The sequence below is a fragment of the Elgaria multicarinata genome, chromosome 16 (assembly GCF_023053635.1).
Source record: "Elgaria multicarinata webbii isolate HBS135686 ecotype San Diego chromosome 16, rElgMul1.1.pri, whole genome shotgun sequence".
Classification (NCBI taxonomy): Eukaryota; Metazoa; Chordata; class Lepidosauria; order Squamata; family Anguidae; genus Elgaria; species Elgaria multicarinata.
In genome coordinates this window covers 988,141-1,005,852 of record NC_086186.1, presented here as the reverse complement: position 1 = coordinate 1,005,852, position 17,712 = coordinate 988,141, and the positions used below count along the sequence as shown (strand labels likewise).

Genomic DNA, 17,712 nt, shown 5'->3' with positions numbered 1-17,712 from the left:
GCCTCATCTTAAGTATTGTGTTCAGTTCTGTGCACCACACTTCAAGAAGGATGCAGACAAGCTGGAGCGTGTTCAGAGGAGGGCTACCAGGATGATCAGGGGTCTGGAAACAAAGCCCTATGAAGAGAGATTGAAAGAACTGGGCATGTTGAGCCTGGAGAAGAGGAGATTGAGAAGAGAGATGATAGCACTCTTCAAATACTTGCAAGGTTGTCACAAAGAGGAGGGCCAGAATCTCTTCTCGATCCTCCCAGAGTGCAGAGCACAGAATAATGGGCTGAAGTGACAGAAAGCTGCATTCCGGCTGGACATCAGGAAAAACTTCCTGTTAGAGCAGTAGGACAATGGAACCCATGACCCAGGGAGGTGGTGGGCTCTCCCACGCTAAAGGCCTTCAAGAGGCAGCTGGACAGCCATCTGTCAAGGGATGCTTTAGGGTGGATTCCTGCATTGAGCAGGGGGGCTGGACTCGATGGCCTTAAGAGGACCCTTCCAACTCTACTATGATTCTATGATTCTATGATATTGTAAAAACCTTTAATAAGCAGAAACAAATTTTTAACAACAACAAATCCACACATGCAAGCCGGTAACTGATTGATGTGGGACATATTTCCTGAGTCTTTTCACCCAGATCCCAAGGACTTGAGTGTTTTTATTGGGCTTCTTCCAATTATTATTCTGAACTTGGCTGCAGAAATGATGGTTTGGCCACAGAAGAGGAGGTGGATTTGGCAATCATTCTTCTGATTGCAGTACATAAAATGCCCTCTCAAGCAGCACAGAAGGCATAAAGGCTCCACCAGCAGAAGAGAAAGATCCCAATACATTTGGGAAAAGAACTATTACATCCAGACGGCATCCAGAACAGCACTGCTTCAGACCCCAGTTTCTTCTTTCACCTGGGACACACAGGTATTTATTGATTTCAATTATTGGTTGCAGTACTATGCACAATGACCTGGGATTAAATCCCAGTGAACACTTTAGGATTTACGTCCAAGTAGACATGGACTTGGAAGACATGTACTGCACATTTTTTCTCCCCCATCATAAGTGTTGCAATATATTATTATTTAATTATTTCATTTCTATACCGCCTCATAGCCATAGCGGTGATTGGCGGTGTTCCTAGGAGATGGTTGAGGTAAGCCTCTTGCAGCCCACGGGCAATGTTCCATTTCGGAGAAGCCCTGGGGGCCCGCATTCCAGGGGGTACGGGCAGCTAGGAGGGAAGGATGCTCCCCCATCCTTCCATGGAACACCCTCCCAGAGAGGTCTGCCTGGTGTCTCCACAGGACACGTTTAGAGGCCTGGTTAAAACCGCTCTCCTCTAGCTTTAATATCATTGATATTTTAATATTTTTATACTTTCACTCACAGTATTTATCATTTTGGTTGTTCTTTTTAAAAAAATTGTGATGTAAACCACCCTGAAGGCATTTGCAAGTTGGACAGGATATAAATATTAATAATTTGCTCCCTTTTTTAATAACCATGAGAATTGGCATTACTGCTGTGCTAGCCTCCGCATAGACTTTTGTTTTGTAACCACCCCTTCTGGGCCTTCTCGTGTAATTCTAGTGGGGTTCCTTTCTGATGACAGCAACGTCTGCAGTGTCGCTCATGGGAAGCCTGGGCATCATCTCAGCCACAGAAGCCCTCCTGGCCATTGCTGTTTTCTGCCTGATCTTCATGATCAACAAAGCCTTTCGGGAACAGATCCCCCAGGGCCTGAAGAGGATTCCTGGGCCAATGGGATACCCATTGATTGGCAACATGTTGGAGGTGGGGAAGACCCCTCACCTGAGCTTGACCCGGATAAGCCAGGAATATGGAGATGTCATGAGGATTCACATCGGCATGAAGCCTGTATTGGTGCTGAGCGGGCTTGAAACCATCAGGCAGGCTTTGGTGAGGCAAGGAGGAGACTTCATGGGACGTCCTGACCTTCACAGCTTCCGCCATGTGGTAGATGGCCAGAGCTTGGCTTTTGGCACTGATTCTGGAGAGGTGTGGCGCACCCGGAGGAAAATGGCCCAAAATGCTTTGAAAAGCTTCTCTTCCTCGCCCAGTCTCGCCTCCTCCTCCGCTTGCCTTTTGGAAGAGCACATCTCCAAAGAGGCTGACCATTTGATTCAGAAACTGCAAGAGGTGATGCATGAGAAGAAACGCCTTGACCCCTATCGGTATCTGGTGATCTCCGTGGCAAATGTTATTTGCGCCATGTGCTTTGGGAAGCGCTACACTCATGAGAACCAGGAATTCCTCAGCATAGTGAACGAGAGTGAGAAGTTTGTGGAAGTTGTGGCCTCTGGGGCCCCTGCTGACTTCATCCCTGTGCTTCAACTTCTCCCGGGCAACAGCATGAAGACCTTCAAGGAGTTCAACCAGCGGTTCTCCACCTTCCTGATGAATAATGTCAAAGAGCACTATGAGACTTTCAGTAAGGTAAGAAACAACTAAGAGTCTTCCAGATATGCCTTAGAAGAGGGTGTTGGCATCCGAATCAGCTCCCTGTGAGTACAGGGTGAGTACGCGTACAGACAATGGAAACACTCCGCTGATGGTTTGAAAGAAAACTTTACTTAGGAACATTTAACTTATATCCTATGATGGGATGGCTTGGTTCCCCCATCATAGTCAGCACATCATGCAGGTCGGTAAAACAGCAAGAAGGAAGTAGGAGTAAGGAAGAAGGAGGGAGGAGACAGGAAGTAGCAAAACAAACATTGCAGCAATCCCCTCCCACCTTGTAGGTTTAAATTAACCCTTTAGCTTCAGGTTCAGTGACCTGCAGCCCAAGTTCTGCTAACACTCCTTCTTGAGGGCCACAGGGTACTGCACTAGTCTAAATAGGTCATTGCAACAGTCCTATGCCCATCAGGTGCCACTTGCATTGCATTTCACTTTGAAAGTCTACTTGCAGCTGATTGCCTTGCAATTGGGTGGGAGCTTGGGGAGGGTCCAGGTCTCATTCTCATGTAATGAGTCTATCTCCTCCTGAGCTGCTTTCCTTCACTTGTCTGCCTCATCCTTAGGCAGGTGGGCAATATCATAGAATCATAGAATCATAGAATAGCAGAGTTGGAAGGGGCCTACAAGGCCATCAAATCCAACCCCCTGCTCAATGCAGGAATCCACCCTAAAGCATCCCTGACAGATGGTTGTCCAGCTGCCTCTTGAAGGCCTCTAGTGTGGGAGAACCCACAACCTCCCTAGGTAACTGATTCCATTGTCATACTGCTCTAACAGTCAGGAAGTTTTTCCTGATGTCCAGCTGGAATCTGGCTTCCTTTAACTTGAGCCCGATATCCTCCCGCTGGTTCTTGGACCTCTTTGTGCCTTGGCTGCAAAGTAATAGTCACCGTGCCTGGCTGGTGGCACCCCCTTAGTAGCCCTCTCCAACCTCCTGGGTTCTTGTTGCTCTGTTACTTCCAGGTTGGGCTCCTCAGTGTCGCCAGCCTCACTGTTGCTTTTGGGCATGTCGGTCGCCCCCTCATCTTGCTTGGGCTCCTCTTCTCCACTGTCAGGTGCACTTAGATTCACCTCTATGAACTCTGTAGTCCCTGGCCTTGCAGTCTCATCAAACTGCACACTTCGGCTGACTATGATGCTGCAGTCTCGAGGAATGAGGATTCTGTAGCTTTTGCTGTAGGGGCTATATCATGCCAGGACCCCCTCAGTGGCTCTATCGCCCATAATAGTCCTCCTCTGCTCTGGGATGTGAGCATAGGCTTTACATCCAAACACTCTTAAGTGACCCACTCTTGGCTTGGCTCCGTGCCACAGCTCAAAGGGCGTCTTATCAGTGGCTCTAGTTGGCAGCCTGTTCTGTAGGTAGGCCGCCGCGGACACTGCCTCTCCCCAGAATTTGAATAGTAGGTTTGCATTTGACAGCATGATGGTGGCATAAAAATCCTTAAATAAATAAATAAATAAATAGGAGTGACCTGTTGCGCCTCTAAGCCACGGCATTCTGTTCCGGTGTGTAGCTGGCTGTTCTCTGGTGTCTGATGCCTTGGCCTGCAAGTACGCCTCCATCTCTTTTCCCACGTACTCTCCTCCATTGTCAGTGCGAATGGCACCCAACATCCTTTGGAATTTGTTCCTGGCCACTGCAGCAAACTCCTTCAGCTTGCTCAGCACCTTGTCCTTATGCTTGATGATGTACACTGTCGTGAATCTGGAATAATCATCAATGAAAGTAAGGAAGTACTTACCCCCTCCTGGGGTTACTGTGTTCATTGGTCTACAAAGGTCGGAGTGGATGAGCTCCAATGGTTCTTTGGCTCTACTCTCACTTGCCTTGGGCAGTGGCGCTTGCGTGGACTTGGTCTTGATGCAGCAAACACAGCTCATCTTTGACTTGCACGCTGGGATCTGTCGGTCTGCAGATCACCAATTTGGTCACCTTTGGTCAACAATTCCTTCACTATCTCCGTACTTCTGTGTCCCATTCGTCTGTGCCAGAGGTGGATGCAGCTGTTGTGGGGTATGTGCTCTGCCCTTCTGGCCTCTTCTCTGCCGCTGACAACCTCATACAAGGAATTCCTCACCGTGGCATTGCCCCACAGACTTCCGTCTCTGCTGGTTTGGCATCTGTCTTCTTGGAAAAGCAGGACAAATCCATCCACTGCAAGCTTTCTCACTGAGAGCAAGTTCCTTTCCAGGTCTGGCACAAACAAGACGTCTGTCAGCTTTGTCTTCCCGCCGTGTGGTGGGGCTATGCAGTCTATAGTGCCTTCTCCTACCCCGTCTGTTCTTATCTGTTCGCCATTAGCCAGGCAAACATAACTTTGCCTTCTACTATCCAGTTTTGTGAAAAACTCCCTCTGTAGCTGCTAGCCCCTGAGTCCAATATCCAAACCAGATTGTCCCCTTGAGTTCCGGATGGTTCAAGGGAGCCCGTTTTGCAGATGTTTGTCCCGGCATGTCTTTCATTGCCCTTTGTCTCCCTCTTGTGGCCGTTTTCAAGACAGTCCCTCTTAAAGTGTGTTTTCGCCCCACATGTATAACATTGCTTGGTCTTTGCCTTGAGGGCCTTCTCGGATTCTTTTGCGGCCTTTGTTTCCCGCCAAGCCTTTGTTCTGTTACACAAGACTTTGGCCATGTTTTCCATCCTGTGACTCCACTCACTAATCAGCCTGGCCTTCACATAGTCCAGTTTTAACTCTGTTTCAGGGGGCGCTCCTAAGGCTGTTATGAGGGGTTCATAGTAGGGCTGTGCACGGACCCCCAATCTGCTCCGCACCCGATCCGCAAATTCTGGATCCGGTCTGCTCCGCCCCGCATCGATCCGCCTATGGTCCGCTCCGCTCTGCTGCGGAGCTCTGGATCCGAATTGGAGTTCTGCAGCGGCAGCAGTGGCGGCGGCAGGTAAGCCCCCCTTCCCCCTTACCTGTGTCCGTCGTGTTCCGGCAGCAGCTTCACCTGAGCTTGAGGACTCAATCAAGAAGACCAGGCCGTCTGGTCTTCTAGTTTGACTCCTCGGGCTCAGGTGAAGCCGCTGCCAGAACGCGACGGACTCAGGTAAGACCCTTCCCTCCTGCGCCCTTACCTGGCTCTGCTGCTATCACCACATGGACTCCAGTGGCGGTGCCAGGTAAGGCCCCTCCCTCCTTACCTGCGTCCATCGCGTTCCGACAGCAGTAAGCCCCCACTTGCCCCCACATCCGTCATGCCAGGTAAGCCCCCACTTACCTTTTTTTCAGAGCTCCGGATCGAGGCCAAGGATCTGCTTGGTCTCGATCCTCTTCACCTCGATCTGCAGCCCCCCGATCTGCTTCGTCTCCGCCTTTATCGGAGGCGAACCAGGCCGCCTCACTATTGCTTCTATGCTCCAAAGCGAAGCGGAGGACAGCCCTAGTTCATAGGATTCATCCAAGCTGCACAAAATGATGGCCACAACATCCTATTCTGAGGTCTCTGAGCCAATTGCTCTTAGCTCTTCAACTACTTGCAGGACTGCATTTACATGGTTTGGCAAGCTAGCCCTTCTTTCCAGCCTCATTCTAAACAGCTTCCTCTTCAGAAAGAGCTTTGTGTTTATGTTGCTAGGCTGATGCACTTTCTGCAATACTTTCCACATTACTTTGGTTGTTTTCTCATTTTGAATGTGGAGCAACTGGTCATCTTGGACCAACAAAGCAATCTTTGCCCTTGTTATCCCAGTCCTGGGTTTTATCTTCAGGTCGACCTGACACCAAAACTTCCCACAAGTCATCTTTTACTAGCACCATTTCCATCTTCAACTTTCATGTCTGGTAGTTCCTGGTGTCTAGCATTGCCACGGCTGCATATGTGTTGCTTTCAGCTATCGTCCCACACTCTGAGTTTTTTCTTTTTCCTTGTCTAACCGATAAGCGGTACTCACAGTATCCCAAGAGATTCCTTTCAGGCATTATTCCTCATTTGCATCCTAGGCCCATAACCTGTTGTCGTCCGAATCAGCTCCCTGTGAGTAGCCATGTGTACAGACAATAGAAACACTCCGCTGGTGGTTTGAAAGAAAACTTTCCTTAGGAACATTTAACTTATATCCTATGATGGGATGGCTTGGTTCCCCCATAGTAGTCAGCAGGACATACTAAAACAAAGGACAGTACTTGCCCATAGGGAAACCATACTTGCCCATAGGGATACATTGAAAAGCGCTTGCCCATAGGGATCCATAGGACAGAATTGTCCATAGAGAAACCTTTGCAATGGATCCTTTGCAATGGATGCCTATGGGCATGTATGGTTTCTCTATGGACAATTCTGTCATAGAATCATAGAATCATAGAATAGTAGAGTTGGAAGGGGCCTACAAGGCCATCGAGTCCAACCCCCTGCTCAATGCAGGAATCCACCCTAAAACATCCCTGACAGATGGTTGTCCAGCTGCCTCTTGAATGCCTCTAGTATGGGAGAGCCCACAACCTCCCTTGGTAACTGATTCCATTGTCGTACTGCTCTAACAGTCAGGATGTTTTTCCTGATGTCCAGCTGGAATCTGGCTTCCTTTAACTTGAGCCCGTTATTCCGTGTCCTGCACACTGGGAGGATTGAGAAGTGATCCTGGCCCTCCTCTGTGTAACAACCTTTTAAGTATTTGAAGAGTGCTATCATGTCTCCCCTCAATCTTCTCTTCTCCAGGCTAAACATGCCCAGTTCTTTCAGTCTCTCTTCGTAGGGCTTTGTTTCCAGACCCCTGATCAACCTGGTTGCCCTCCTCTGAACACACTCCAGCTTGTCTGCGTCCTTCTTGAATTGTGGAGCCCAGAACTGGACACAATACTCTAGATGAGGCCTAACCAGGGCCGAATAGAGAGGAACCAGTACCTCATGTGATTTGGAAGCTATACTTCTTTTAATGCAGCCCAAAATAGCATTTGCCTTTCTTGCAGCCATATCGCACTGTTGGCTCATATTCGGCTTGTGATTTACAACCATTCCAAGAGCCTTCTCGTTGGTAGTATTGCTGAGCCAAGTATCCCCCATCTTCTAACTGTGCATTTGGTTTCTTTTTCCTAAATGTAGAACTTGGCATTTATCCCTATTAAATTTCATTCTGTTTTCAGCCCAGCACTCCAGACTATCAAGATCACTTTGAAGTTTGTTTCTGTCTTCTAGGGTATTAGCTATCCCACCCAATTTGGTGTCATCTGCAAATTTGATCAGCGTTCCGTGCACCTCCTCGTCCAAATCACTAATAAAAAATGTTGAAGAGCACTGGGCCCAGGACTGAGCCCTGCGGTACCCCACTCATTGCCTCTCCCCAGTTTGAGACGGTTCCATTGTTAAGTACTCTTTGAGTCCGATTCTGTAGCCAACTGTGGATCCACCTAATAGTTGTTCCATCTAGCCCACTTTTAGCTAGTTTGTTAATCAGAATGTCATGTGGTACTTTGTCAAAAGCTTTGCTGAAGTCAAGATATATGACGTCCACAGCGTTCCCACACTCCACAAGGGAAGTTACCCTATCAAAAAATGAGATCAAATTAGTCTGACAGGATTTGTTCTTGACAAATCCATGTTGGCTTCTAGTGATCACTGCATTGATTTCAAGGTGTTTACAGATTGACTTCTTTATAATCTGCTCCAGAATTTTCCCAGGGAAGGATGTCAGACTGACTGGTCTGTAGTTCCCAGGTTCCTCCTTTTTGCCCTTTTTGAAGATAGGGACAAAGTTAGCCCTCCTCCAGTCATCCGGCACCTCACTCGTCTTCTATGATTTTGCAAAGATAATAGACAAAGGTTCTGAGAGTTCTTCCGCTAGCTCCTTCATTACTCCAGGATGCAGTTCATCGGGCCCTGGAGATTTGAACTCATTCAAGGAAATTAGGGGCCTTGCTAGACCTGCTGGGATAAGCTGGCAGGGAGGCGGGGCGACGGCGTGCAAACTTTAACGCGCGCCGCCCAGCCTCCTAGACGCACAACGCGCAGGGACGACGGAAGCCCTGCAGCGCCGGCCATTTTTTTAAAAGTTTAAAGGGGCCACGTGCGCCCGAAGACTGCGGAGAAGGTAAGGGTTTTTTATTAGTTAACCCCCCCATCCGCTCCTGATCCCTTCCTGATCTTTCTCTCCCTCCATGTCCCGTGTGTCGTCTCCCCTCCTTTTCCCTCCGTGTGTGTGTGTGTGTCCTGTGTCATCTCCCCTCCTTTTCCCTCCGTGTGTGTGTGTGTGTGTCCTGTGTCATCTCCCCTCCTTTTCCCTCCATGTGTGTGTGTGTGTCCTGTGTCATCTCCCCTCCTTTTCCCTCCGTGTGTGTGTGTGTGTGTGTCCTGTGTCATCTCCCCTCCTTTTCCCTCCGTGTGTGTGTGTGTGTGTGTCCTGTGTCGTCTCCCCTCCTTTTCCCTCCGTGTGTGTGTGTGTGTGTCCTGTGTCGTCTCCCCTCCTTTTCCCTCCGTGTGTGTGTGTGTGTGTGTGTCCTGTGTCATCTCCCCTCCTTTTCCCTCCGTGTGTGTGTGTGTGTCCTGTGTCATCTCCCCTCCTTTTCCCTCCGTGTGTGTCTGTGTGTCCTGTGTCATCTCCCCTCCTTTTCCCTCCGTGTGTGTGTGTGTGTGTGTGTGTCCTGTGTCATCTCCCCTCCTTTTCCCTCCGTGTGTGTGTGTGTGTGTGTCCTGTGTCATCTCCCCTCCTTTTCCCTCCGTGTGTGTGTGTGTGTCCTGTGTCATCTCCCCTCCTTTTCCCTCCGTGTGTGTGTCCTGTGTCGTCTCCCCTCCTTTTCCCTCCCGGGATCTCCCTGGCCGATGGGCACAGCGCTCAGCGCTGTGGCCAGTCCGCGGCTTTTTGTGGCTACTCGTGAGTAAGCGATTAGCCGCAAAAAGCCACGGAAGTCCCTAGACCTTCCCCAGCTCCGGCCTGAGGCCGGAGCTGGGGAAAAGGCGCGCCATAAGCGAATTCGCTTATGGCGCGTTGGAGAAGGCCTCAGCGCGGCCTGTCTCCGGATTCCCCTGTGCGTCATCTGGATGCACAGCAGGGAAGCCGGGACAGAAGGCGCGCTAAGGCCTCGTCTAGGAAGGCCCCTAGTGTTCTTTGACCATTTGTTTATCAATCAAAAACTGCAATTCTGCCCCCTCAACTTCTGCTTCACTTTTTCCAGGGGGGTCATAGACCCTCTTTTGGGGAAAGACTGAGGCAAAGTAGGAATTGAGCACTTCAGCCTTTTCTTTGTCATCTGTTATCAATTTGCCATCCTCATTAAGCAGTTGAACCACCATTTCTTTCCTCTGTCTTTTACTACTCATTTATCTTAAGAAAGCCTTTTTATTGCTTTTAGCATCCGTCCCTAATCTCAGCTCATTCACAGCTTTAGCCTTCCTGACGCCATTTCGGCACTTCGCCACCTGTCTGTTCTTTTCTTTTGTAGCCTGGCCTTCCTTCTACTTCCTATATGTATCCTTTTTTGTTTTCAGGTCATCTCTAAGCTTTTTGTGGAGCCACTGTTGTCTTCCTCTGTTGTCTTCTATCTTTTCTCCTTGTTGGAATTGTTTGTAATTGTGCCTTTAAAATTTACGTTTTTAAATACTCCCACCCATCCTGCACTCCTTTTCTTAGTCCCTTGCCATGGGACCTTATTATCATAGTTCTGAGTTTATTAAAATCAGCTTTCCTAAAATCCAGAGTACGTGTATGGCTACACTCTACTTTTGTCTCCTTCATAATCAAGAATTCAAGTATGACGTGGTCACTTTCCCCCAGAGTTCCCGTAACTGCCACTTTATCCACTTAGTCATCCCTATTGGTCAATATCAAGTCAAGGATTGCCGATCCTCTAGTTCCTTCCTCCACTTTCTGTAGGAGAAAATTATCACCCACACATGTCAGGAATTTCTTGGAAGGGCCGCTTTTTTCAGTATTTGTCTCCCAACAGATATCAAGGTAATTGAAGTCCCCCATCATTACTACATCACACTTCCTTGAAACACTAGCAATTTGTTTCTCAAAAGTTTCATCCTCGTCTTCTCCTTGATTGGGTGGTCGGTAGTAGTAGACTCCGATTATCATGTTCTTTTTATTCCTTGCCCCATTTATTTTAATCCAGATGCTCTCGATGGGGCTCCCAGTGTGATCCGCCTGTATTTCTCTGAAGGTATTTTTAACATTTAGTGCAACTCCACCTCCCTTTCTATTTCTTCTGTTCTTTTTGAACAAGTTATATCCTTCAATTGCTATATTCCAGTCATGGGAGTCATCCCACCAAGTTTCAGTTATACCTATCAAATCGTATTTGCCTTCATGTAATAAGAGTTCAAGTTCATTCTGTTTGTTTCCCATGCTCTGGGCATTAGTATATAGACATCGAAGACCATGTGTTTTATAGTCTAGCTTTGTTCCTACATTGTTGCAGACACTATTTTGGGACACTGTTGGAGCTGTTCTCTGTACTGTGGTGCATTGGCCTTCATCCATTGTTGCCTCGAAGTTTACGTCTCCCGCCCCCGTAAGATTCAGTTTAAAGCCCTCCTGATCAAGTTCTTCATGCTGTAGCCAACACACATTCTTTCCAGCCCTTGTGAGGTGCAACCCATCCCTTGCCAGCAGTCCATGTTCCAAGTAGTGTAACCCCTGGTCCCAGAATCCACTTTTGTAGCCAGTCGTTCATCCGGAGTATTTTTCTTTCCCTTTCTAATCCTCTTCCAAGAACCGGGAGGATGGATGAGAAAACTACCTGGGCCCCAAAGTTCTTCAGTTGCCTTCCCAGAGCTTCAAAATCTGAAATGATTTCTTTGTAGCTTTGCTTGGTGACATCATTTGTTCCCACATGGATGAGAAGAAAGGGGTATGTGTCCGTGGGCTTTATGAGCTTTGGTAACCCTTCAGTCACATCTCTAATCCATGCTTCAGGGAGACAGCACACCTGGCAAGTCCATGGGTCTTCACGACATACTTGGGTTTCAATCCCACGCAGCTGGGAGTCTCCCACAACAACTACTCTTCTCTTTTTCTTGGTTGTCCTATGGATCCCTATGGGCAAGCGCTTTGCAATGGATCCCTATGGGCAAGTAGGGTTTCCCTATGGGCAAGTACTGTCCTTTGTTTTAGTATGTCCCATAGTCAGCACACCATGCAGGTGGGTAAAGCAACAAGAAGGAAGTAGGAGTAAGGAAGGAGGGAGAAGACAGGAAGTAGCAAAACAAGCACTGCAGCAATCATCTCCCACCTTGTAGGTGTACATTAACCCTTTAGCTCTAGGTTCTGTGACCTGCAGCCCGAGTTCTGCTAACAGAGGTGAGGGCAACTTGTGACTGCAGCCCTCTGGGCTGCCTGCCTGCCCCATTGCTGAAATGGCTGCGCAGCAAAGAACCTGCAGAGGGGAGTTTGGCATTTTGGGGTGACCCCTCTTAACCCTCCTGCTCCTCCTGCCTCCCTCCCTTCATAAATCTGTTTTTAACTTGGGAGAACAGCTCAAGATAAAGTGAACTAGATCTATATGCCTTTTGCAGGATAGCATCCGAGACATCACGGACTCCCTTATTGATCAAAGCCAAGAAAAGAAGTTGGACCAACATGGGAAACTTCAGCTCCCACCAGAAAAAATTGTGAACCTTGTCAACGACATTTTTGGGGCTGGTAAGGATGTTTTGAGGCAGGGGCTAACCCATATTAAAGCTGAACCAGCAGTTCACCATCAGAATAATGATAGGACACAGCTGTGGCTAAGAGCTCTGCTGGATCAGACCAAAGGTCCATCCAGTGCAGAATGTTATTATTATTATTATTATTATTATTTATTTATATAGCACCATCGATGTACATGGTGCTGTACAGATAACACAGTAAATAGCAAGACCCTGCCACATAGGCTTTCTCACAGTCCATGCCGGCCTCAAGTTTGGGAGAGCCTTTGGGCAAGACACCCAAAGGCTCTACCTTCTCACTGCTATGGTCACTGGCTGCTGTTGCTTCTCCTCCATGTAGCCTAGCTACAGTTATCCATGCTCTGATAACCTCTTGTTTGGATTACTGAAATGTGTTATATGTGGGGCTGCCTTTGAAAACGGTCCGGAAACTTCAACTGGTACAAAACAGGGCAGCCCGTTTACTAACGGGCTGGCTGGCAAGACCACATTACACCAGTCCTTTTACAGCTTCATTGGCTGCCAGTCCAGGTCCGGGCCCGATTCAAAGTGCTGGTATTAACATTCAAAGCCCTAAACGGCTTGGGGCCAGGTTATTTGAAGGAACGCCTCCTCCCATATGTACCTGCCCGGACCTTAAGATCATCCACAGGGACCCTTCTCCATGATCCCCTGCCAAAGGAAGTGAGGCAGGTGGCTTCTAGGAAGAGGGTTTTCTCCGCTGTGGCACCCCGGCTATGGAATGCGCTCTCAAGAGAGGTCCGCTAGCTGAAGACCTTTTTATTCTCTCAGTATTTTAACACCTAATTTTAACTTACACTTCAATTTTACAGTTTTAATCCTGTATTTTAATCTTATATCAATTTCTACTGCATGGTTTTATCCTGGTTGTGCTTTTTATACTGTATTTTGTATTTGTGTTTTTAGATTGTTGGTTGTTTTATTATGTTCTTCATGGTTTTAATTTTTGTGAACCGCCCAGAGAGCTTTGACTATTGGGCGGTATAAAAATGTAATAAATAAATTCTCCTCCTCCTGGCTACCACTTGCTTGATTGGCAGGCAGAGAGCCAGTGAGCAAGTAGGCCTTGGTGTCTGTTGCTCCAGGAGGCTCTTGTCAGTGGGCCTTCGTTGGGGCAAAGGTAGGGATTGTGAGAAATTCGCAACAGGGTCAAGTGAGTTGGGGTTTATCTGAATCCCACCTATGAATTCCACAGCAGACAGTCTTTTTCCAAGTAACATGGATTCCATGGACTTGTGGACCAGGTGTTTCACCCCCCCGCCCCTTTTTGAACTTTTGGGAAGGATTGTGAATTCTGCAAATTTGTGAGTGGATTAAGGGAGATTATGTATTTAGTGCAAGAACAATAAAAATCTGGTACAAAGAAATTAGATTCCATCAATGAGCTGATGACAGAAGACGCCTGGCAACCCACAGAACAGCAGTGGAATGGATCTCGCATGACCCGGACTTTCCTCGGGGTGGGTCCTGGGCAGGTGCCCAACGTTGCCTCCCTTTGATGCCAGCTCTGCCCTCTGCGGCACAGCAGATTCCTCTCGGAAGCCCACAAGCAGAAAACGGGGTCAACAGCATTCTCCCATTGCTGCTTGTCAGCACCTCGCATGCAGTGAGAGGCTGCCATGAGCCTGGTGATTTGATGTAGCCATCAGGGATGAGAAAGAGGTGTTAACATATCTGTCCTCCAGGAATGACAAGCCCCTTTTAAAGGCACTGATGCTCATGGCCTTCACCACTGGTGTGATGGGGAGTCTTAAGAGAAGTCTGGGCTCAGTGACCTCTAGGGGGAAAAGGCCTTATAGGGGGCCCTTTGACACATCCCATTTTGATGCTCTGCTTGTGGGTTTCCCACAGGCATCAGGCTGACCACTGAGGGAAACAGAATGATGGGGCCACACGGGTCGGTAATTGGGCTCCTATGTTGCTATGGCACAGCAAGGGATCGGTGGGAGTATTGAACAAGAAGGAACACATCAGAGGACAACGCACAAGAACTTATGCAGAAGAGATAGACTCTTTTCCACAACCTAATACCATCCTTTTGGTGTCTGTACAGGCTTTGACACAGTGACCACAGCTCTGTCCTGGAGTCTCATGTATCTCATCATTTATCCCCAAATCCAGAAGAAGATTCAGGAAGAAATAGGTAAATCCAGGCTCTTCAAGTTAATTTTTGATTATTTATTTATTTATTAAATTTTTATACCTCCCAATAGCCGAAGCTTTCTGGGCGGTTCACAAAATAACTCTAAGACAGGGGTGGGTAACTAATTTGGGCCTGAAGTCTGAATTCAAATCTCGGAGGGTCTCAAGGGTCACATTCCAGAGGTGAGTGGGGCTAAATGCAAAGGGGGGAAAACAGGCAGCATGTCCAGTTGATTTGTCCTGATGGAGGATCAAAGGTGGTGATGTCAGCAAGGGGTGTGGCAACCAGGGGAACCTCCGTGGGCCAGAGGGGGGAATCTGGCAGGCCATGGTCCAGAGTCCCTCCCCAATGATTTAACATTTGTTAGCTCTAGTATGTGGCATTTATTGTACATGCTTTGGGGGTGTACTCAAATGCTTTTTGGAGGGTGTTTATTTGTCTGAATTTGCAGATGGTTTCATTGTACTTTACTACACATTTGTGATTTCAGATTTAGGACTTTAATGGTCTTTTGATTTGGCACTGTGTTTATGAAGGCAGCTGCTTGGGGCTGTTTATGAGGAGGGGCAAGACACATATATCTGTGAAAGTGAGGTTCCACTTCCTTCCTTTCTCTTCTCTGACCTGTAGATGAGGTCATTGGCAAAGAGCGGAAGCCACGCCTGTCGGACCGGCCCTTGCTGCCTTATATGGAAGGCTTCATCCTCGAAATGTTCAGGCATTCCTCCTTCTTGCCCTTTACAATTCCCCACTGGTAAGTTCTGGGTGTTCCACAAAAACGTATGACCATACTGCGATTCTCCAGCTTGCATCAACTAGAGCCTTGCATGCATGGAATCAGTGCTACCTGGTACAGAAGTGTCAGCATTTTGAGACGCTCAGCAGCTTTTCAAAAACCAGCAAGCTGAAAACTCTCATGCCCGCAGGGAGAAAAGTTTGAAATTCATTGGGTGATTCTCTGGTGAAATCGCTAAAGATGGAGAAGGATGCACTATGTTTATACTGTTGTTTTATACTTTGAATGTTTTTAATTTTTGTGAACCGCCCAGAGAGCTCCGGCTATTGGGTGGTATAAAAATGTAATAAATAAATAAATAAATAAATAAATAAATAAATTCATTGTAGGAGCTAGCTTGGCATGGGTGCGCAGAAGTTGACCCGAGAGCCCTCCTGCTTGCCGGTGAACTGCCACCATTATATCCTGCTCAAGGATCAGCAGGTGTCAAATTTCCACCATGCAGAAGGAAAGAAGCCGTTTGTCGCAGAAATGCAGACCTTTTCTTTCCAACTGGTTCCTCTCTATTTGGCACTGGCAGGAGGGCGGGCAGGGATTTAAGTCATCTGGTCTCATCTCAAGGAAATAAAGCACCTCATCACACTGTATGGTAGCAGCTCATCAGTTGGCATAAGGCAACTGGTAGGAAACTGACAGATACGGCTTCAGTGCCAGGATCGTGTCTGACAGAAAAGGGATGATTCTTTGCTTAGGGTCCTTCTTCCAGGTAATTTGTCCAACACCCACATCAGCAGGTCAACGAATTTGCAATATCTTCAGTAAAAGGCCTCTGTGGAGCCATGAGACCAGATAACTTTAATGGATACATAGTGTTCTGTGGGAATCAATTATTCTGCACATGGTTGGGCCTTCTCTTTTTGTCCCTGACAGTTTTGGCCCCTACAGACGACTTATGTCCATCGATATCCTTTCCTTCTTTTTCCATTCCTGCAGCCTTTTTGTGAGCTTTTTAAAAGGAATACATTTATTGTCTAATTTCAGCACAACCAGAGACACTGTCTTGAATGGCTACTACATCCCAAAGGACCTTTGTGTATTTGTCAACCAGTGGCAAGTCAACCATGATGCGTAAGTCTAACCAGAACCTCGGATGACTAGACAGGTTCCATCCACAATCAACAGTGCGTTGATTGATTACTGATCAATCCTATTTATCCATAGCAGCTTTTTAAAGCTGCACACAATGATTGAGCAGTGAATCTGCTCTGCAACCACCATTACTGTGGTTACCACTTAAAAATCTCCAAGTAAATAGAATGTTAAACTTCCTACTCTCTGCTTTCTGTTCTTTAGCCAGTTGCTGATTCATAAGAGGACCTCTCTCCTTATTCCATGACTGCTATTTTCTTTTTTAAAATGTTCTCTTATTCCAGGAATCTTTGGAAGAACCCTTCCTCCTTCGTTCCAGAGAGGTTCCTTACTGCTGACGGGAAAGACATCAACAGGGACCAGAGTGAGAAAGTCTTGACCTTTGGCCTGGGGAAGAGAAGGTGCATCGGAGAGTCCATTGCTCGGTGGCAGGTCTTCCTCTTCCTCTCCACTTTGCTCCAACAGCTGCAGTTCAGTATTGAGGATGGGGTGAAGGTGGACATGACCCCGCAGTACGGTCTCACCATGAAGCTCAAGCGATGCGAACACATCCAAGTGGAACGGCGTTTTCCAAAGAGGATGAAAAAGTGAACTGCAGAGATGTGTCGAAAAGCAAAAACAGAAGGCAAAACTGGATCTTTTACATGGGCATGGCTCTCTCTCTCTCTCTCTCTCTCTCTCTCTCTCTCTCTCTCTCTCTCTCTCACACACACACACACACACACACACACACAAACACATGGCATGGAGGCTTTGCTCCAGATGCAGAGACAGAGCAAGCTTTCCTTGCCAGGTGGGGCTTCAAAGAAATGAATGGAAATATGAATGATTTTCTCATAGCTGAAAGAACCTTGCAGGTAAGGCTGGGAAGGGCTCCTGTCTGAAACTGAGACAGAACCCCTGACAGTCACAGGAGGCAATATTGGCCCAGAGCAGGGATGCGGAGCCTCTTTCAGCCCAAGGGCCGGATTCAGTTTCAGAGAAGGCCTTGTGGGCCGAACATACCATTACATTTTAGCTTCAAGCTCCTCGTGGCAGTAAGCTGCCTTAGGAGATGCATTTCAACCCTAATGAGGAAAAAAGCTGTCCAACGCTGGGAAATCACCCAAAGATCAGCAGGCTGGGAAAAGGTGTTAGGGCCAAGGGAAGGATTGGGGCCATCTGGGGATCCTGGGACGGTCAGATTGGGTGGGCCAGATCAACATTGCTGCTTTAGCCCTTCTTGAAAAAGGAAAAAAAAGGTGGGATATGAATGCAATAAATAAACAAAATAAAAACAAATACTGACTTGTCTTAAATGTCTCCCATCTTTCTTTATTTTTTTTAAATAGATTTTTATTGCTTTTCCACATAATTAAACATACACCATTACAATAAAGAAACAACAACAACATACTACATACATGTTGAATAAGTATTGAATACGTATATATTGATTAGATATTAACTATAACATAACATTTCGTAACATAATCATAATCGTTCTTAACATATAAGTGCACCCCCCACCTCGGGATCTATTCCTGCTTCCAAAATCTCATACTGTCTTCTGCTGGCGGTTTCCCACTTCCCTTAGAAAACACAAATGTTAGGA

General features: G+C 47.3%; 1 protein-coding gene across 3 annotated transcripts; it reads left to right on the top strand.

The window, feature by feature from the left end:
• Positions 1-526: 526 nt before the first annotated feature.
• On the top strand, positions 527-17,416 carry LOC134409802 (cytochrome P450 1A5-like). Of its 3 annotated transcripts, none has more exons than XM_063142736.1 (7): positions 529-915; positions 1,607-2,451; positions 11,935-12,061; positions 14,144-14,233; positions 14,864-14,987; positions 16,011-16,097; positions 16,403-17,416. In XM_063142736.1, exons 2-7 carry the CDS (start codon positions 1,627-1,629, stop codon positions 16,707-16,709), a joined length of 1,560 nt encoding a protein of 519 aa, XP_062998806.1. In that variant the 5' UTR covers positions 529-915; positions 1,607-1,626; the 3' UTR covers positions 16,710-17,416. The 3 variants fall into 3 exon arrangements, with proteins under 3 accessions (XP_062998807.1, XP_062998806.1, XP_062998805.1); XM_063142735.1 differs by having other exon boundaries at positions 532-915; positions 1,585-2,451; XM_063142737.1 differs by lacking the exon at positions 14,144-14,233 and having other exon boundaries at positions 527-915; positions 1,585-2,451.
• The last annotated feature ends 296 nt before the right edge of the window (positions 17,417-17,712 follow it).